This window comes from Lithobates pipiens, unplaced genomic scaffold, assembly GCF_037356315.1.
Source record: "Lithobates pipiens isolate NorthernLeopardFrog02 unplaced genomic scaffold, aLitPip1_a1.2 Scaffold_18, whole genome shotgun sequence".
Lineage (NCBI taxonomy): Eukaryota > Metazoa > Chordata > Amphibia > Anura > Ranidae > Lithobates > Lithobates pipiens.
The window spans coordinates 74,312,337-74,334,492 of NW_027507758.1; the positions used below are offsets into that span (position 1 = coordinate 74,312,337).

Consider the following 22,156-nt stretch of genomic DNA (forward strand, 5'->3'; position numbering starts at 1 on the left):
GATGAGGAAAGTTGAGGGTTTTATAGCAGAAAGTAAACAATAGTTTTTTTTTTCAAAATACCGTAGTTTTTTTTGTTTATAGCACAAAAAATGAAAAACGCAGGAGGTGATCAAATAGCACCAAAAGAAAGCTCCATCTGTGAGGGGGGAAAAAGGGATATCAATTTTATTAGGGCACAGCATCGCATGACCACGCATTTGTCAGTCAAAGTAACGCAGTGCCGTTTTTCAAAAAATAGCCTGGTTAGGAAGGGGGTAAAACCTTTCCGGAGCTGAAGTGGTTAAAGTCTATTTTCTCATGAATTGTTATTTTACCACCTTTGGCCCCTTTTCACGTGTGGACCGTTCAGATCCGCCTGTCAGTTTTTTAGGCGGATCTGAACTGACAATTCATCTCTCTCTACCATGTGACAATATTATCGGGGCCGATGAGATGAATCTCTTGAACAGGGGCACAGACAGGAATTAACCCGACTGTTTTCTTGGTTTTAGTTTTTATAAAACAAATTAGTTTACCTTCCAAAATAAATCTATAAAGAAGCCCGGAGGCCTGTAAACACGCAGTCATGCGACTATTGCTCATACGTCTCTCATACCTCTGTCTGCTCCATCAGATTTGAGCGTACAGTCCAGCTTCTGGAGCAAGTCGGGCCAAGTACCGGATAATGGAGTTCACATCATTGAAGGTTACTCCTCTGCAAGAGAAAAAAAAATCCCCGGATATTATAGGGCTACCCCAGTCACAGTTATTATAAGTTTGCATGGCTGCAGAAATGTTAAATCAGGTGTTGGTCTCATAAATCTCCTAAGAACTCCAGCAGCAAGATATCCCCACTGGTTAGCTTTAGATTACAGTGTCTGACGGCATCCTATCGATTATCAGTGATCTACAATAATAATCTAGACTAATACCAGAGTACAACTATGACATGCACTCATTATTTCCATGTGGAAGAAACAGAAATCTCAGCACTGGAGATTGAGAACTATAAGATGACAGCAAAATATTCACTATCCAGCACACTCAATAAAAACTGACTGCACCACTGCAGACAGAATCCACGCATCTTTTATTCAGATTATGCACCAAGAAAAAGGATGAGCTCCGGCGTGTTCACATGCTCCCACATTAGGAGCCCGCCAGGAAGTCGGTGCAGCACTGCGCTAATCACAGGCAGTGAGACATTGCCTCATCTCTGCAGCCGGGCATCGGGGCATGGTCTCACTACCTGTGATTAGCGCAGCACTGCGCCGACTTCCTGGCGGGCTCAGCACATGGAGTATGTGAACACGCCGGAGCTCATCCCTAATCAAGAACCAGAAATAAAAGTTAGTTGTTCAAATGAACAATTTCAACCATTTTCAGCCATCTTTGGATCATGAGATGGGGGTCTCTTTTTTCTTCACCTGGTTTTGCAGAGAGAGGATCCTCAATGATCCAAAGAGCAGTGATGACTTTAGTGCTGCGCTTTGCATCATTACTGTGCCGGGAGCCATGCTGACACCCCTCAGAGCGCAGATCCATGACACCCGGCATTGATGGGATTTTTACAGTCTTCTGATAAAGGGCTGTTAGAGGTGTACAGAAGATAGTTTTGTACGCATCTAAACCTAAAGTGATAGTAATCAATTAGCCCATATAGAGATATGAAGATGCATACTATGTTTAGCTGCACAAAAAAAACAAACAAATAAAAAAAAAAAAAAAAAAAAAAAAAAGGGGGACACTGCTGCATCCAGGTCTGCAGATTATTGATGCATATGCATTTGAATTGTACACATCTAAATACAAGTACATTAGATGCTTATTTTACATACGATGCTCTGCTAGCTCTGCCTCCCAGCATGAACCTGCATTCAGTGGAAAACAGTGGCGGCAGGTGTTAAATTTTATTGGGGGTGGAGAGGAGGATGGTGGCAAAACACCCACAGTCGCCCCCCCCCCCCCCCCAGGTCGGGCAGTTACCAGCCCGGCACTTGAACCATCTATGGAGCAGCTTCCCCTGCGTCTCCTCCTCTGTATCACAGTGTCTTCCACCATGCATCTCCTCTCTCCTCCTCCTAGACCAATTGGAATGCTTCTCCTTTCAGCCAATCGGGAAACAAGTTTCCTCCCTCTTCCTGATTAGCCACGAGGAGAATCAGGAAATTATAGTGAATATTCATTTGCTATTTTTACACAACTGGGTGGGCTTGGGGAGCAGTGCGGGGAGCACGCAATGAGTGTGAGGAACGTGTACCAGGCTCCATGTCATCGTTCACATCATACATGATTAGCACCACAACTGAGATGAAGAAAAATAACAGGGGCATTCATAATGGCAAAGAGCTGACACTCACTCTGACTCTCGCAGGACAGTCTCCTTCCCATCCTCCACATGGATCTCTACTTTGCCTTTAAGATGGTCCACAGTCCATAGTACAGCTGCAAGAAAATGACACAACAGCATTACAAAAACTGTATAGGACTGCCGTCCATTCCAGTTCTGAAAAAAAATAAAAAAATGACTGCAATAGCTTTTTAAGCTGGTACTTTGTTTTTGAAAAACACTATACTCATGACATTTACATAGAGCCTTAAAGAGTAACAACTTTTGTTGAGGAAAAAAAAAAAAAAAAACATTGCAGGGATTTTATCCTGTTTTTTTCTGTCTGGCGGACCCGATGTCCGTCTAAAACATCAGTGAAAAGTGCTGCCGCTGTTGGAAGGCCGTGGAAAGTGGCGAGACTGAATCTTAGCCCTTCTCACCTGAACAAGCTGCTATTGTCATACAATCCCTGTTCTTCTGAAAGATTCTTCTGTAAAAACGTAATTCAGTTACAAACAGTATGTTTCCTGCCTGAGCCTGTCTTAAAGGAAAAACCAGCACCCACATAGCTCCTTCAGCCCCCCAGTGTCCCCGCCCCCCCCCCCCCCCCTCAGGGCATTAGTGCCCCCTTTCCCCTACACAGAGTGCCAGTGCCCCACTTCTCCATCATGCAGAGCATCAGAACCCCCACTGCCCACCCATTCCCTCCACCTCTCCAGTTATTACCACCCACAGCCCCCCCCCCCCAAAAAAATGTGTACAACTGCATTGCAATGGTGATCAGTGTATGGCGGGTGCAATGCCAGGCCCCTGCAGACTCTTCATCCAGCCCTCTGTCTCTACCTCTGTACAGGCTTTCCGGAGAGCTGGAGGAAGTGTCAGTGGACTACAAGTTGTCACATTTGTTTTCCATTTGTCTACCATGGTGTCACATGGGACTTGCAGTTCATTCACAGATCTGTGTGAATGAATCAACTGTACAGTCAGAGATTGGCATTGTGCTTGTGCTGTGTAATTTGGCACCCTGTAACACCTGGCTGATCTTGCCTGGCTATACCCTCCTCTCTGCAAACAGACCTCGATAATCATGGCTGCTGAGCCCTGACATCATAGACTGCTTGCATGCGTCCATCATCAGCAGGCTGCAATCCTGTGTCTGTTTCCTCTGTCCCCATATCTATTTTCCTCCTTTACCGCATCTCATGGCAGCTCCCAGCAATCACATGACCGACCAGGTCTCCTCGCGTCCCACTGACGTCAGTGGGGAAATCTCAGCCCCACGGGAGCCGTCGTGAGAAACAGTGAAGGAGGTTTTTTTTCTTTTTTTGATAGCACAGGAGACAGGGGGGCACTGCATTAGAAACAGAATGGAATATGTACATTTCTGAAAGTGGGGTAACGACCACTTTAAGGTCTGACGTGTTGGGTATTGATTTGCTCGGTACAACCTCATTTTTTATATTATACCAAAATATTGGGTGATAAAGTGCACTTATGTGCCAAAAAATCAACTTTAGTGTTTTGTTTTTTTTACAGAAATTTTCTCCAACAGGACACCATGTGAAAGTTTTGGCTCATCTGCCAGTACTCTGTAGCCAATGAGGGGAAGCGAGGAGTGCATAAACCCGGCCCCAGGGGATGGGGAAAAATAAAAAAAAGAAGGATGCAGCACGCAGGACCTTTAAAAGCACACTACACTTGCAGTATTGGTGTAAAGAGCTTCTTAGGTTTCAAAGGGATACATTTTTCAAGTATTTTTCTTTTTTACCCCAAAAATGCATCAGTATAAGAGTCGAAGAAGAAATCCCACCACTTTAGGAGATTTCCTATGACTTCCTGTTGCATATCTGGGATAGGAAATGAAGAAAAATTTCATCAAAAAACTGCCAACGGTTTGAATCTGTTCATACTCTATCCAAGACTAAAGAAAAAAAGTTTGGTTATACATGCAATGCCCATAGCCTGGCCACAGTTTTACTTTCTTTTCATGGAGTTTTTATTATTTTATTACATTTATGTACAGTGTATTGCCAACAGTGATATGGATGTAATTTGTACCACTGGATGATCTGAACAATTCCTTCTACTTTAAACCTTTTGTATATAAAAAAAAACAAAAAAAAAAACAGGTTCTACCAGTGCAAATTCTGCATCTTCTGTTGATTAATGGCTCACGAGAACTCATTTTTGCACACACCCAGTGTATATGCCTTCTACAAAATTTCCGGTTGCATCAAAACTGTTCAAATTAAAACAACTTGGTCACTGCAAAGAAAGATAATTGAACCAGCCAACCTGTTAATGAATTGTTCTAATTGACATTAGGGCTACAACTAAACGATTATTTTCATAATCGATTAGTTGGCCGATTATTGTTTCGATTAATTGATTAATCTGTAAATAACCTTAAAAAAAAAAAAAAAAAAGTGTGGTGTATAATTTAGTTAAATATGCAACGTTAAAAAAAAGCAATTTATTCTTAAAGCGGGAGTCCGCCAGGAGTTCCGCCGGGAGTTCTGCCGTTTTTTTTTTTTTTAAAAGCCAGCAGCTACAAATACTGCAGCTGCTGACTTTTAAAATAATGACACTTACCCTCCCAGCGCGCCTCCCTACTTGTTGAAAGGAATTTTCAGACAGTGTATGTGGTTTTCGTTCAGAAATTACATTCATTTTAAAAACAGAATGTTAAAAACAAGTGAAAATTTCAAACAACATTCTTTTCATTCAGCGAATGCACAAAGATTTTTAGTCTGAAAATTGATCTGTGTGGCCAGCATAAGCCTCGGTATGCCATTTGCTTTTGATCTGTTTCTGCAGCGCTTTTTGATGTGCGTTTTGATTTTTGCGCATGTGATTTTGCTGTGATTTGAGTCTTTGCATTTTTTTTGGCCAATTTGTTGTTGGGCAGATAAAAAAAAAAAAAAAAAAACACAAATTGCTGCAAAACCCATTACATGCTTTTCTGCAGCTTCTCCATTGAAGTACATGGAACCAAAAAAAGTACTGTTTTGCGTTAAAAAAAAAAAAGTCCCTGACCTTTTCCATATACACATCGGCTGAAAAAAAGCACAGATGTGAACGTGTCCCATAGGAAACCATGTAAATGAACTGTAGTGTGTTTCTGCAAAAAGCACCAAAAAACACATAGATGTGAACCAGATCTAAGACGTTTAGTAACATAATGGGGTTAAAAACTAAAAGTAGCCCTTTATAGTACAACAAAAAGCAGATAATCACTACTGTAAGGGGTTCATTTTTTTACTGTAGAACTGTGAAAGTAATATTTACAGTAGCGATTATTTGCTATTTTTGTACTATAAAGGGCTAATTTTAGTTTTTTTTTAACCCCATTGGGTTACTGCCCGATTAATTGATTATGAAAATAGTAATCGATTCATTATCGATTAGTTGTCGATTAATCGATTAGTTGTTTCAGCCCTAATTGACATACATGACCCCTGCCGATTTCTGTGGTATCACAAGTTGACCATTACAGTTTTATAGGGACACACAATGGGAGGTAGAAACCATAGCACTGGTATCCAACAAACCTGGATGCGTCAGAGGTTTTACAGTAAGAGCGGGACACCACTGTCCTTCCAATCCACCTTGTCCTACCAGAAAATGCAAAGCATTCTCTGAATAGTGTTCTTGCTGAGCGGCCGACCTCCTGTCTTCACAATGCATCAGGGTGGCTTTTCAGAACAGGACCTGGAAGCAAATGGAGATCACTGGAGTAGCCTCCCGGAGCAGCAGCCAGGTATGGTATACACAGTGTTAAAGGAGGGGGTGCACCAGTTAAGAAAGCTGCGGTTCTGCAGTGTAGTGGAACACACTCACAACTTGTAACAAGCGGTACATATAAAAAGTGAGCTTACAAAAGTACACAGGGCATACACATGGCTCTCCTCTGAAGAGGAAGGACCCTAGCCCTGATCCCCCAGGGCACAAAACTCCTTACAAGCACTGGTCAATCCGGCCGTCACCTGGCACAACCCTTTCTTTGCCCCAGGCAAGGCGCACCTCTGTACTAGGTGGGGCTTCCCAGAAGAGGAACACCATGGGAGGGGGAGAGCCTGACTAAAAAAAGTCACATGCCACGCCTCCCCCCCCCCCCCCCAAGATTTTCAGGTTAAGCCCAAGACCCTACTACAAATCGGGAAGTGAAAGTGAATACAGAGCTATGCAAAACATTTTGTGACAAACAAAACGGTGTGAAGCGTTGTGCAAATTATTGGTGCTATATAAATTATGTAAAATAATAATAATATAATACAAAACAAAGAGGAAGGGGAAGTGGATAAGGGATTTAGTCCCAAAGTGCCACACCATGGCGGGCCTTTTGGCACCCCTGGAATGCCACTCCAGGGGCACGTACACCGCAGGCTTCTTTCAGCCCAGCCCCTGGACACAACAATGTAGCCCCATTCCTACCAGGAAGGCATTAGAACTTATGAAGAACTTTGCCATCGACCTGGAACAAGCCTATGGGACTCAGGCCAGACTGCGCATTCTGGTAACTGACAGCGAGAAATGTTCACTTTACATGCATTGCCAAAGTCCCTAATAACTATTCCACAATGAAACATGTAATTAAAATGACATAAAAGGTACCCTATTAAAGCTATTAAAGCGTAATATACCATCCACATTACACAAAAGGACATCTGATGGGGAACATATTGTGAATACTCATAAGCAGCAAAGCAGGTCACGTTAACAGTTTCACAATACAAAATCGGTAGAAGAACGGCCTCTGCTATGTGTGGATGGCAGCCTAATTTAGGAGCTTGTTTCCAAATTTCTGAATGAGTGAGGTCATTGAAGGACAGAGTTAGAGGAAGAATCCACAGCGCTGCTACACTGGCTGTATTTGTGTATGATATACTAGATATAGCCATCTATATCTATATATACATACACACATTATATATAGTAGTTTGTATGGCCACCACGTGCTTATATACATGCCGGATAACGTTGGGGCAAGCTCCTAATGAGACGACGGATGGTGTCCTGGGATATTTCCTCCCGGATCTACACCAGGGCATCACTGAGCTCCTGAACAGACTGAGGCGCAACCTAGCGGCATCGGATGGACTAAAACATAACGTCCATCTGGCAATGGCACGTATTGATGTGCCATCCTGGAGGAGCTGGACTGAGTGTGCAACCTCTACAGCAGTGATGGTGAACCTTGGCAGCCCCAGATGTTTTGGAACTACATTTCCCATGATGCGCAACTACACTGCAGAGTGCAAGAGCATCATGGGAAAAGTAGTTCTAAAACATCTGGGGTGTCAAGGTTCACCATCACAGCTCTATAGGGTCCAGGTATCGCCTCATGCTACCTGTAGTAACTGAATGCAAAACTAGCAAAAAAAATAAAATAAATAAAAGATGAATAGGGAAAAAAAAAAAAAGGTATCAGTGCCCTCCACCTGTAAAACCATGTTGGCCATGCCATTGTTGCCCGTCTAGTGCACCTGTTAATTTCATTAACACCAAAGCAGCTGAAACTGATTAATAACCCCCTATGCTACTTACCTGACTAGATCAATATCCCAGGAGTTTATTTGACTTTATGCTATACTCAGATTAAAAAGTGTTCCTTTAATTTTTTTGAGCAGTGTATATATGTAGTCATTTTTAAATAAGAAACTGACTGTAGGTGTTGATGACAGTTTCTGTAAATTAGATTTCCCCTCATCCTTTGTATTGTGAAAAAAAAAGAAATCTGTCTGGAGTCTCACTTTAATCATATATATATATATATATATATATATATATATATATATATATATATATATATATATACACACACACACACACACACACACACACACACACAGTATATGCCATCTGAAAAGCTTATTGGTAGCATCAGCCAAATTTTTTTTTTTTCTCTTGTAATACTGGATATATGATCCAAAATACAATATCAGAAACACGCCCAGTGAGATACGGTAACATTTATTGCTATGGAACATCCTAGAATGCAGCGCTAATGGAGAGCAGCTAAATCGCCATCAATAATAAAAGGAGAACCGATTACAGAGGCCATTAGAATCTTTCCAAATGGCTGTTTGGCTTGATTTTAGGACTGTAAGCCGTGTTGCATTATGCATTGCTCCGTCCATTAATCAGCCAAGATCGATTTAGGTAAAACAAAAGTAGAAATGATGCCCTGTTGGCAAGATGTGCAAGTCATTTTAGGTCTTGAACCACTTAAGGACCGGAAGGATCTCCCCCTAATGACCAGGCCATTTTTTGCGATACGGCACTGCGTCGCTTTAACTGACAACTGCGAGGTCTTGCGACGCTGTACCCAAACAAAATTGATGTCCTTCATTTCCCACAAAAAGAGCTTTCTTTTGGTGGTATTTGATCACCTTTGAGGTTTTTATTTTTTGCGCTAAAACCAAAAAAAGACAATTTTGAAAAAAAAATTTTTATATATACAGTGGTGTGAAAAAGTGTTTGCCCCCTTCCTCATTTCCTGTTCCTTTGCACGTTTGTCACACTTAAGTGTTTCGGAACATCAAACCAATTTAAACAATAGTCAAGGACAACACAAGTAAACACAAAATGCAATTTGTAAATGAAGGTGTTTATTATTAAAGGTGAAAAAAAATCCAAACCATCATGGCCCTGTGTGAAAAAGTGATTGCCCCCCTTGTTAAAACATACTATAACTGTGGTTGTCCACACCTGAGTTCAATTTCTCTAGCCACACCCAGGCCTGATTATTGCCACACCTGTTCACAATCAAGGCATCACTTAAATAGGAGCTGCTTGACACAGTAAGGTCCACCAGAAGATCCTTAACCACTTCAGATCCGCGCTATTGCCAAATGACGGCATTAGCGCGGACCTACATTTCCGGGACTACGTCTATTGACGTAGTCCCGGTTACGAGCGGCCTGCGCGCCCCCTGAGGGGCGCGCGCGGCGCGCTCTGTGATCGGCGAGTCCGTGAGACTCGCCTGATCACCGATCCGTGTAAGGGGTCGATCCCGACCCCTTATCACGTGATCAGCTGTCAGCCAATGACAGCTGATCATGTGATAGAACGGAGCCGGTAATCGGCTATTATTCCTCCTCGCGCTGACAGCGCGAGGAGAGAAAAAAAAAGCCGATCACCGGCGGCCGTGATCGGGACATCAGTCCCGATCACGGCCATCAATACAAGGGACCACCTGCCACCTGCCTGTGCCCACCTGCCTCCCGCAGTGCCATCCTGAAATTAAATAAAAGCAAAAGTAAGTGCCCCCCGTCAGTGCCCATAGTGCCACCCCACAGTGCCACCCCACAGTGCCACCCACAGTGCCACCCAATCTGCTCAAAGGTGCTGCACCCCAGTGCCGCCCATCAGTGCCCAGCAGTGCCGCCCATCAGTGCCGCCCATCAGTGCCCAGCAGTGCCACCTATCAGAGCCACCTATCAGAGCCACCTATCAGAGCCCATCAGTCCCATCTATCTGTGGTACCTATCAGTGCCCATCCGTGCCACCCATCCGTGCCACTTATCCGTGCCACCCATCCGTGCCATCTTATCTGTGCCCATCTTTGCCCATCAGTGCCGCCTTATCTGTGCCTATTAGTGCCGCCTTAACTATGCCTATCAGTGCCCACCGGTGCAGCCTATCAGTGCCCACCAATGCAGCCCATCAGTGCCCACCAATGCAGCCCATCAGTGCCCACCAATGCAGCCCATCAGTGCCCACCAATGCAGCCTATCAGTGCCGCCTAATCAGCGCACTTCAATGAAGGAGAAAAATGACCCGTTTGCAAAATTTTATAACAAACTATTAAAACATGATTTTTTTTTTTTGCATCTTTTTTTGTTTGTTTAGCAAAAAATAAAACTCCGAGCTGTAACTAAATACCACCAAAAGAAAGCTCTATTTGTGGGAAAAAAAATGATAAAAATTTCATTTGGGTACAGTGTTGTATGACCGCGTAATTGTCACTCAAAGTGCATCAGCGCTGAAAGCTGAAAATTGGTCTGGGACTGAGGGGGGTTTAAGTGCCCAGTAAGCAAGTGGTTAAAAGCTACACATCATGCAGAGACCCAAAGAAATTCAGGAACAATTGAGAAAGAAAGTAATTGAGATCTATCAGTCTGGAAAGGGTTATAAAGCCATTTCCAAAGCTTTGGGAATCCAGCGAACCACAGTGAGAGCCATTATCCACAAATGGCGAAGACATGGAACAGTGGTGAACCTTCCCAGGAGTGGCCGGCCGCCCAAAATTACCCCAAGAGCGCAGCGACGACTCATCCAAGAGGTCACAAAAGACCCCACAACAACGTCCAAGGAACTGCAGGCCTCACTTTCCTCAGTTAAGGTCAGTGTTCATGCCTCCACCATCAGGAAAAGACTGGGCAAAAATGGCCTGCATGGCAGAGTTCCAAGGAGAAAACCACTGCTGAGCAAAAAGAACATCAAAGCTCGTCTCAATTTCTCCACAACACATCTTGATGATCCCCAAGACTTTTGGGACAACATTCTGTGGACCGATGAGACAAAAGTGGAACTCTTTGGAAGGTGTGTGTCCAAGTATATCTGGCGTAGAAGGAACACTGCATTTCATAAAAAGAACATTATACCAACAGTAAAATATGGTGGTGGTAGTGTGATGGTCTGGGGCTGTTTTGCTGCTTCAGGACCTGGAAGACTTGCCGTGATAAAAGGAACTATGAATTCTGCTGTCTACCAAGAGATCCTGAAGGAGAATGTCCGACCATCTGTTCATGTACTCAAGCTGAAACGATCTTGGGTTCTGCAGCAGGACAATGATCCTAAACACACCAGCAAGTCCACCACCGAATGGCTGAAGAAAAACAAAATGAAGACTTTGGAGTGGCCTAGCCAAAGTCCTGACCTGAATCCTATTGAGATGTTGTGGTATGACCTTAAAAAGGCCGTTCATGCTCGAAAACCCTCTAATGTAGCTGAATTAGGACAATTCTGCAAAGATGAGTGGGCCAAAATTCCTCCAGGACGCTGTAAAAGCCTCATTGCACGTTATCGCAAACGCTTGGTTGCAGTTGTTGCTGCTAAGGGTGGCCCAACCAGTTATTAGGTTTAGGGGGCAATCACTTTTTCACACAGGGCCATGATGGTTTGGATTTTTTTTCACCTTTAATAATAAACACCTTCATTTACAAATTGCATTTTGTGTTTACTTGTGTTGTCCTTGACTATTGTTTAAATTGGTTTGATGTTCCGAAACACTTAAGTGTGACAAACATGCAAAGGAACAGGAAATGAGGAAGGGGGCAAACACTTTTTCACACCACTGTATATATATAATATATATATATATATATATATATTTTTTTTTGCTATAATAGCCCAAAAAAATACATTTAAAAAAATGTCTTTATCAGTTTAGGCCAACATGCAATCCACTACATATTTTTGGTAAAAAAAAATAAAAACGCAATAAGCGTATATTGATTTGGTTTGCACAAAATGAACCAATCAATATACGCTTATTGCGATTTTTTTTTAAACAAAAATATGTGGCAGAATACATTTCAGCCTAAATTGCTGAAGAAATTAAATTTTTTTCATATTTTTATTGGATATGTTTTATAGCAGACAGCAAAAAAAAAAAAAAAAAATTTTTTTTTTTTTCTAAAATTGTGTTTTCTTGTTTACAGTGCAAAAAATAAAAACCACAGGAGGTGATCAAATACCACCAAAAGAAAGCTCTATTTGTGGGGAAAAAATTACATTGATTTTATTTGGGTACAACATCAAACAACTGCGCAATTGTCAGTTAAAGCACTGCAGTGTCGTACCGCAAAAAATGGTCTAGTCATGAAGGGGGTAAAATATTCCGGGGGTGAAGTGGTAAAAGACCTATTCCAGCACAGATGAAAAATAAAAACTACAATGTTTTCAAAACAAAGTGTATGTCATGCCAAAAATGTTTTTTTCTACTTTTAGAGCGGGAAGGATTGGAATTCCTGTCAGGTAGTTACTACCATTCAGAGCTCTATTTAGGCTCCATTTGGCATGTTGGGTTCTTGTTTTGCGTCTGCAGTGCGATTTGAAATTGCTGGCAGAAATCACAACACGCATGTTCGGGTATTTTTAATTTTTGATAGCACATAAAAAGCAGTGCGGTTTTGCAGCAATTATCGTGCAGCAATCGCAACAAACCACAACACGCAATGCTTGTAGCCCAAAAAGGAGCTGGAGCTTCTTCGTGCACTAAGCTTTGCGATTTGTCACAATAATCGCAGCTGAACTGCACCGCATTTAGGTGCCATTGCAAAATGAATGGCACCCAAATGGCCTGACAGAGGGTGATGGATTATGGTGGCGGTCACAAATCTGATCACATTCAACAAAAATCCAAAAAGCTGCAGGAGGTGGGGCAGTGACACAATGGAGGGAAATTACTAAAACTGGAGCACAAACAATCTGGAGCAACTGTACATAGTAACCAATCAGCTTCTACCTTCAGCTTTTTCAATTAATCCCTTGCCGACCAGCCGCCATCATACTGCGGCAGGTCGGCACGCTTCCGCGAACCATCGTAGCTGTACGTTGGTCCCTTTAAGCGGGATAGCAGGCACGAGCGCGCCCGCTGCACAGCGGGGTGTCTATGCTCGTGACCGGCTGTTGCGATGACCGCCGGGCACGAGCGATCGCGGGCACAAGAGGCATAACAGGGACATGCGTGTAAACACACATATCCCAGTTCTGTGAGGAGAGAGAGATCGTGAGTTTCTACGAGCTGGGAACCACGATCTGTCATCTTCTATAGTCAGTCCCATCCCCCAACAGTTAGAACACACACTAGGGAACACAGTTAACCCCTTGATCGCTCCCCAGTGTTAACCCCTTCCCTGCCAGTGACATTTACACAGTAATCGATGCATTTTTATAGCACTGATCGCTGTATAAATGCCAATGGTCCCACAAATGTGTCAAAGTGTGCGATATGTGTGCCTTAATGTCGCAGCCCCGATAAAAATCGCAGACCGCCGCCAATACTAGTAAAAAAAATAATAATAAAAATAAATAAAAATGCCATGAATCTTTCCCCTATTTTGTAGATGCTATGTGCTATAACCTGTGCGCAAACAAATAATATATACTTTTTTTGCGATTTTTATTACCAAACAATATGCAGAAGAATACATATCGGCCTAAACTGAGGAAAAAAATTAGCTTTTTTATAAATTGGGGCTATTAATATATTATACCAAAAAGTACAAAATATTGTGTTTTTTTCAAAATTGTCGCAAATTTTTTTGTTTATAGCGCAAAAAATAAAAAACGGCAGAGATGATAAAATACCACCAAAAGAAAGCTCTATTTGTGGGAAAAAAAAGGATGTAAATTTTGTTTGGGAACACTGTCGCATGACCGCGCAATTGTCAGTTAAATTGAACAGTGCAGTATCGCAAAAAATGGCCTGGTCATTGAGCAGCCAAATCTTCCGGGTCTGAAGTGGTTAAAGTGATTCTAAAGGATTTTTTTTTAAATAACAAACATGTCAAGCTTGCTGAAGCCCGCTGTCGGCTGATGTCATAGAGCTCGGGCAAGAGCTCTAAAATGGAGTCGGGATCCGCCCACATGCCTGGACCGGGACTCGGCTCAGCCTCTAAGTGAGCCGCTGAGAGCCTGAGCTGGCTGCTCCCGCCCCTTTCACTCAGTGCGAGAGGAGGGGGGGGCAGAGCAGAGAGCTGCTGCATGATAGTCAGCAGCTCTCTACTCACGGCGATGTTCGATCGATTAGTTCTCAGTGTTAGAGGTGTCAGGGGACAGATGCAGCATTGAACCGATGCTGCATCCACCTAGGTAGGTAAGAATCTATAAAAAATATTATATATATCTCTCTTTTAAGGCAAAAACTTTCTACCTTTAGAATTTGTTTGGCTGTACTTCTATGGATCACGAGTGCAGTTCGTTCTGCAATCCTGTGACCCGTTTTCAGCAGACAATGGACTGAAGCCTGCTGTCAGCTGACGTCACAGAGCCGGTCCAGGCTGGGGAAAGATCGCAAACCTATGGATCATGGATATCACAGAGAACTGAGTGATCAGCAGTGTTTGACCACTCAGCTCTCCGGCGGGGAACAGATGCAGCGTAGGTCTGAGGTAAGTATTATTTCTAAAAAAATGTAATAAAAACTAAAATTCCCAAATTTCTCTTTAAAGCTATGACAATAAATCCTAGAAACTGAATGGATACCATGCTCAGCTGCATCCGATTCTGTGCACCAGTTTTAGTAAATTCCCCCAAGTGTCTGCAGAACTGCAAGATCTGAAAGGCTGCCATCCTCCTGATGCCATACAGGGTAGTTGGGTCGGAGAACTAGCACAGTGCGCGTATTCTTCTATTTTTGTGCGTTTACACGCTTGTCAGGTTTTTTTCCCCTTAAAGCGGAGGTCCACCCTAAAAAAATTACATAAAAATGCTCTTAAAAATCTGAAAAAATTTTTTTTTACTTACGAGTAGGGATGAGCTCCGGCGTGTTCGTACAGCCCACGTGCAGAGCCCGCCAGGAAGTCGACACTGCGCTGCACTAATCACAGGCAGTGAGATATTTCCCGATGCACGGCTGCAGAGATTGGGAAATGTCTCACTGCCTGTGATTAGTGCAGCGCAGTGCCGACTTCCTGGCGGGCTCTGCGAACACGCCGGAAGTTCATCCCTACTTACCAGAAATGGTTGTTGCTAGGCAGAATCTGCCACTTCCTACTCTGCGGCGGTGATCTTTATTGTTCTCCTCCTCGTGTTGTCTTCTGGGGAATGGGGCGCGCTGTGTTCTGGGAACTGTGTGTGTCCCAGAACACAGCCGGCCACTCACAAAGCACCACGCGACTCGCGCATGCGCAGTAGGAAACGGGCAGTGAAGCCGCAAGGCTCCACTGCCTCTTTCCCTTCGTTCGAATGGCAGCGCCGGAACTCGATCCGATGGACGGATCAGCCTCGGGTTGCCGACATCGCGGGCAACCTGGACAGGTAAGTCTGCTTATTAAAAGGCAGCAGCTACAGTGTTTGTAGCTGCTGACTTGTACTTTTTTTTTTTCAGCTGGCCCTCCGCTTTAAGGTCTCTGAACCAAGACACAGACAGCTGATGCAGAACAGTCACGTCCTTAAGGTTTCTGAGTCTGGAATACACAGCCAGAGCATAATAAAACTACAGAACATAATAAGAAGCCATACAGAAAGACATGAAAGCAAGTGCTCTCAAAGCACAGCACCTGTCCAAGCAGACGAGCGATGACGGGGTGCACGATGTGCAAGAACACCTGGGAAAGCCGTATAAAGAGCACATGAAGCACAACATTGAACAATTAAGCTACAACAGTAAAAATGGTTCTAAAGCCTCAAGTTATTAATCCGCATTCTATGTATTACGATAAAAACACCTTCACTGCTGCAGGATCTCCCCAGCGTGCCCCCCCCCCCCTATTCTTACCTGAGCCCAATCCAGTGACATGCACGAGAGCAGCAGCTCTCACCCCCGTGTCCCTCCTCATTGGGCAGATTGTAAGCAGTGGAGCCATTGGCTTCTTCTGTCGGCCAGAGACAGGCAGAAAAATCCGGAGTAAAACCACTAAGTTTGGTGCGTTATACATGATTACAAGAGTACAGTGCTTAGAAGCGTATTGGCTGTGGCCAGTGGGGAAGCACCACAAACACATCACATCCCTGTGCAATGCATGCAGGTGCAGCACATTTGTTTAGCAACGATGAGGTTAAAATCAGTGGCAGTCAGGAGGCGCCATATTGCCTCCCCGCCATTTGTCAATTGGCTCTAAAAAGCAATCCAAATGCAGATTGCTCTCAGAGGAGTGGTGGGTTTAAATCTAAAAGAGAAAAAGCCTTCTGATCACTCAACCAAAGGAGGAAATTACATCAGGAAAATCTCTCCACTGTGTACCAAGTATATGGAGATTCCTGTTATCGCCACCAACAGTATAAAGCAGATACGGCCCTTTGCTTCCTTTTATCCAGTCCTTGGGGAACCATTTCATCCACTGATACCATCAATGGAGCATACCCCCCCCCCCCACCTTACTGAAACCAATGACGGGGCACAATTCGTCCCAACACCACCAACTACGGGGCACAATTTCTCTCAATGACACCAACAATGGGGCACAATTTCTCTCAATGACACCAACAATAGGATACAATGACACCAACAACGGGGCACAATTCCTCCCACTGACACCAACGAAGGGGCAAAATTCCTCCCAATGACACCAACGAAGGGGCAAAATTCCTCCCAATGACACCAACGAAGGGGCAAAATTCCTCCCAATGACACCAACGACGGGGCACAATTTCTCTCAATGGCACCAACAATGGGGCACAATTTCTCTCAATGACACCAACAATGGGGCACAATTTCTCTCAATGACACCAACAATGGGGCACAATTTCTTTCAATGACACCAACATTGGGGCACAATTTCTCTCAATGACACCAACATTGGGGCACAATTTCTCTCAATGACACCAACATTGGGGCACAATTCCTCCCAATGACACCAACAATAGGACACAATGACACCAACGACGGGGCACAATTCCTGCCAATGACACCAACGACGGGGCACAATTCCTGCCAATGACACCAACGACGGGGCACAATTCCCCCCAACGACGGGGCACAATTCCCCCCAACGACGGGGCACAATTCCCCCCAACGACGGGGCACAATTCCCCCCAACGACACCAACAACAGGGCACAATTCCCCCCAATGACACAAACGACGAGGCACAATTCCTCCGAATGACACAAACGACAGGGGCACAATTCCTCCGAATGACACAAACGACAGGGGCACAATTCCTCCCAATGACACAAACGACAGGGGCACAATTCCTCCCAATGACACAAACGACAGGGGCACAATTCCTCCCAATGACACAAACGACAGGGGCACAATTCCTCCCAATGACACAAACGACGGGGCACAATTCCTCCCAATGACACAAACGACGGGGCACAATTCCTCCCAATGACACAAACGACGGGGCACAATTCCTCCCAATGACAAACGACGGGGCACACTTCCTCCCAATGACACAAATGATGGGGCACAATTCCAACAAGTTCAAGAACAACTTGTGCATGAAGTCCCACAGATGTCTTCCAGTACCAACTGAAGTAGCGCAATTTTGAAATCGTGCTACTTTAAGTGAAGCAGCACGAGTTCAATGTTGCGATCAGTGTGACCGGGGTATTGGGCCCCTTACACATGGAGACGGCTCTATTGGAGTCCACCTGCTCAGCAGGGAATCTGTCCGCAGATCCACATTGTACAGGTGGATGGCTTTTCTGTGTCCACTCCACTGATGCAGAGCAGACACGGACACAGCTTGCTCTCTTCTATGGGTGGTCAGATGTAAAACTAACCACTTGTCTGCAATCTGATCTGATCCGCCAGACAGATGAGGAACAGCTTTGTGAATGGCCACACGTGTGTGTCCTAGAAGACCACGGGGGTCTCGCCGCAGAAGAGGATGTGAATTTCTGGGCCAAGGCCCGGCTGGATTGGAAGTAGTCTTAGTACTTCCAAAAAAGGTAACTTGGAAAGTAAAAAAAAAAATTTTCAATATCCAAAAACAAGGGGTGGAGAGGTGGTCTTTCGTTTAAGACCACCTCTCAAAATTGGGTGGAACTCCACTTTAAGATATTTTCAATTGCATATGACGACAAGGCTTGTTCACACTAGCGGTTGAGCCACGCTTTTATGCTCCCATTAGCTGCAGAAGGAGCAGTGGGGGACTGTCCACATGCAGCAGCAGGAATTATACTCCCTTATACTCCCTTCCACTTTCTGCAGGTCAAACGCAACCCATTCAAATGAATTGGGCTGCCCTGTAATTGCATGCATTTCAAGCAATTACTGTGCGCTAGTGTAGGGTTCAAGGGCATTAAAGAGAAAGTAAACTTCCCCCTTTTGCTTTAACCTATAGGTAAGCCTATAATAGGACTTGCCTATAAGTAGTATAAATATCTCCTAAACATGCGTCGTTTAGGAGATATTTACTGTACATGCAATCAGTGACATCACCGATGCATGCACTCCGAAGGAACAGCCCCCCGTACCATTTCTTCAGAGCCCTGTGCCCTGACGTCATTGCAGCTCCCAGAGTCTGCGAACCTGCAAGCAAGATGGGTCAAGAGGGTTTCATTTTGAGGTACGTTTCATATAATGTGCTAGTATGTGCTTAATGTGTTTGCACGGACATTATATTTTGCAATGCGTGGCTCACTATTGAAGCGATTGTGTGGATTTATCGTATTTTTCTCTTCATTGAACTCTCTTTATAAATGATATGGTTGTCTCACAATATTAAGATTTTAATCCCTTGAAGGGTTTTCTATAGCTTCTCCCTATATACATAATTGACACTAATAAAAGGTGGAATTATTTTATGATTGTATTTTGTTGCATCTTATCCAGGATCTCAAATTATACTTATTACTGGTAAATAACTTTAATAGAGCCGAGTAAAGCAGCATGAGACAGCAATAAGATCAGAACAGACAAGCGATGCTGAACCATGGCCACAGTCATCTCAAAGAAACCATGGGGCTGCTGCTGGGTGGGGACACTCGGGGGTTAATTCATTAAAGCCCAGTACACACTATAAAAAATTTGGACGAACGATTGTGTGGTTTCCTCAATGTTTGGTTTGTACAAAATAGGGAATATTTATGGCATTTATATGTTTTTTTTTATTACTAATAATAGCAGCAATCTGCGATTTTTAGCAGGACTGGCGACATTGCGCAGAAAAGATTGGACACTTTTTTGGGACCATTGACATTTATACAGCGATCAGTGCTAGAAAAATGCACCGAATACCGTGTACATGGCATGGGAAGGGGTTAACACTAGGGGGAGAACAAGGGGTCAAATGTGTTCCCTGAGAGGTGTTTCTAACTGTGGGGAAGTGGACTAACTGGAGGAGAGAGATCGTTGTTCCTGATCACTAGATCACGATCGATCGCTCTCTCTCTCTCCTCCCCTGTCAGAATGGGGATCTGTCTGTTTAAATTGACAGATTCACTTTCTGTCTCTCTTTCCTGCTATCACCCAGCACACATCGTGGCCGCCAGCCACGCACATTGGGTTGCCCGAGTGCGCGCCTGTTATGGTTCTTAAAAGGAGCTGACATACAGCTACGGTTATTCACAGGAAAGAGCCGACCTGCCGCAGCAAAATGACGGCGGCTGGTCAGCAAGTGATTAATGTCTCTGATCATACGCAGTCTTTTATATCCAATTTTTCTTTAACAAAAACAGTACATAATAAACGAAAATCATTTGTTCTGCTCACATGAGAAAAATTCTGGAGTTTGTCCTTTCAGAAATTTTAGTTTGGAAAGTCTGAATCTGAATTCTTCTTCCGATTTTCTCATAGTGTGTATCCCACGTAAAACTCAAAAGTGCAAAATCTGGTGCAGCTGTACATGGTAGCCAATCCGCTTCTAACTGCCGCTTGTTCAATTAGGCTGCATTCACACATGATCGCTTCCGGAATCCCCACCATTCTGTCCCACGGTTTCAAACGGCTGCAAAACATGGAACGCATTTGAGATGCCATTACTTCTAATGGCACCCCAATTGTGCCTCAATTTTGCTGTAACTGTTACACTGCAAATCACAACATGCGGCACTTAGCTTTCAAAAAGAAACACAAGCTTCTGTTGGGTGACAGCATCACAAGTTGTGACTTGCGGCAATTGCAGCGCGATTTACCATGCCACTATCACGGGCAGATTAGGGTTCCACTGAAAGTAATGGCATCACAAACGCACCCCGTGTTTTGCAGCAATTTGAAATAGCAGGGCAAAACCGCTCAAGATCATGTGTGAATGCAGCCTTAGGCTTAAAGCGGTAGTAAAGCTACTGAGTTTTTCGTTTTTTTTTCATACCTGCAAGAGAAAAGGCATAATGAGCTAGTATGCACAGCATACTAGCTCATTATGAAATACTTCCCTTAGAACGAGGGCCCGACATCTCGCCCGATGCACGCCGAGGGATCCGACATGTTCCCTTGGCGTGTCTTCTGGGTATCGCAGCTCCGGCGCTGAGTGGCCGGAGCTGCAATATCGTCACTCCCATGCACGCGCATGGGAGACTTCTTCCCGGCAGGATCCAGCGTCTGCCGCACTTTCAGCCAAGAATCCCCTGTGCACATGCGCCGCTGCAGTCAGCGGCGCATTGCGAGGGGAATATCTCCTAAACCGTACAGGTTTAGGAGATTTTTTTTTTACCTACAGGTAAGCCTTATTATAGGCTTTCCTGTAGGTAAAAGTTGTAAAAAGGACTATACAACCGCTTTAATGTACACGGGACGTTTTTACAACTTCTGAACGATTAAACTTGACAGATAGTAACGCACGTTTAAAATGTCTGTTTTGCCGTATTTACATGCCGTGTTTGAAAAAAATAATAATGTTTTTTTACTTTTTTTTTCAAAAATAGCCAAAAATGAAAAACGCCTTTAAACGAAACACGCCTTAACTCTTTTTTTGCCTTCAAAGAAAAGCCTATAAACGCAACTGCCTAAAAGCGGCATTAAAGTGATTGTAAACCCTTACAAGCCACTTTGACCTACAGGTAAGCCTAGATTAGATTACACGGTTTAGGAGATATTTATTAAAAAAGACAGGCATGAGTAGACAGCGGCGCGCAGGTGCACTATTGCTGTTAGCAGTATGCCGCTGTTAACAGCGATATGCCGTTAGTGGCGGCTCCCATGCGTGGGAGTGACATCATCGCTGCTCTGGCACCCGGAAGAAGATGGACGCTCCGTACTACAGGGGACAGCGGTGATGTCACTGGCTCCTGTGTCAGGTAAGTGACACATAACGAGCTACTATGCGATGCTTTACCTTTGCAGGGAGACAAAGAACAAGTAAACCCATCAGGGTTTACTTCCTCTTTAAACGACCATGTGTACAATGTACACATAAGATAACATGATTGGCTGAGTTCAGGGGCAGCTGAAAAAAGCAGCCAACTGCCTCTGAACGTCCGTTTACCAGCGGCAGTGTACATGAGGCCTAGAGGCTTTGACAAAGAAAAAAAAAAAATCCTGGAAGCTGATTCTGCGTTTTAATAAATTGATTCCTTGCTTTGGTACAAGACACAATGATGCAACTGGATGTAAAAAGGTCATATTTGTCATCAATGAAAGATGCCTGCTGATGAAAGCGAGTGAAAAGAGAACATAATAAACAAAGCCATACAAAAAACTTACACAACATTGCAAAGAGCAGCATTCCACAGCCAATCAGAATTCATCTTCCACCAATCACTGAGAGTGGGATTTTAGTTCATTCAGGGACGGTTCACACTAGATGCGGTGTGACTTCGCTGCAAATCCACACCGCATCTAAATAAGAAACCTGTTCATGCAAACTGATAACGGATCGTATGTTTAGCTAACGACACCCCACATTCAGTTTGCAAAACACAACCCGATTTGCAGAATCGGATCACATGGGTGTGAACAGCCATGCGATCCAATTCTGGTACAGATAAAAATAAAAACGGGTCCTGCAAGTTTTGTCCAAATGCGTTGTGAATTCAGCCATACAGTTTGTATGGCTAAATTTGCATGGCACAGACATCACATGTGATCTGCACAGCAGTGCGATACGAATCACATGCGACGTCTGGCATCGCACCAAAGAGCCCCTCATTCTCAGTGAGAACAGTAAACATGACAAAGAGAGAGGGCCAGTCTCCCTGGTGGGACAACAGTGAGCAATAAAACCTGACAGGTGATCTAATCCCTCTCCGCTAAATAAAAGTTTTGCCTTCAGTTATACTTTACGATATA

The 22,156-nt window shown here is 44.0% G+C and overlaps 1 protein-coding gene across 1 annotated transcript in view; it reads right to left on the minus strand.

Moving 5' to 3' along the window:
- The window catches only part of EPRS1 (glutamyl-prolyl-tRNA synthetase 1), a 128,039-nt gene that overhangs the window by 100,240 nt on the left and 5,643 nt on the right, over nt 1–22,156 (minus strand). The window contains 3 exon segments of the mRNA XM_077485785.1: nt 597–622; nt 625–695; nt 2,341–2,425. Of these exon segments, the coding sequence (XP_077341911.1) occupies nt 597–622; nt 625–695; nt 2,341–2,425 (182 nt within the window).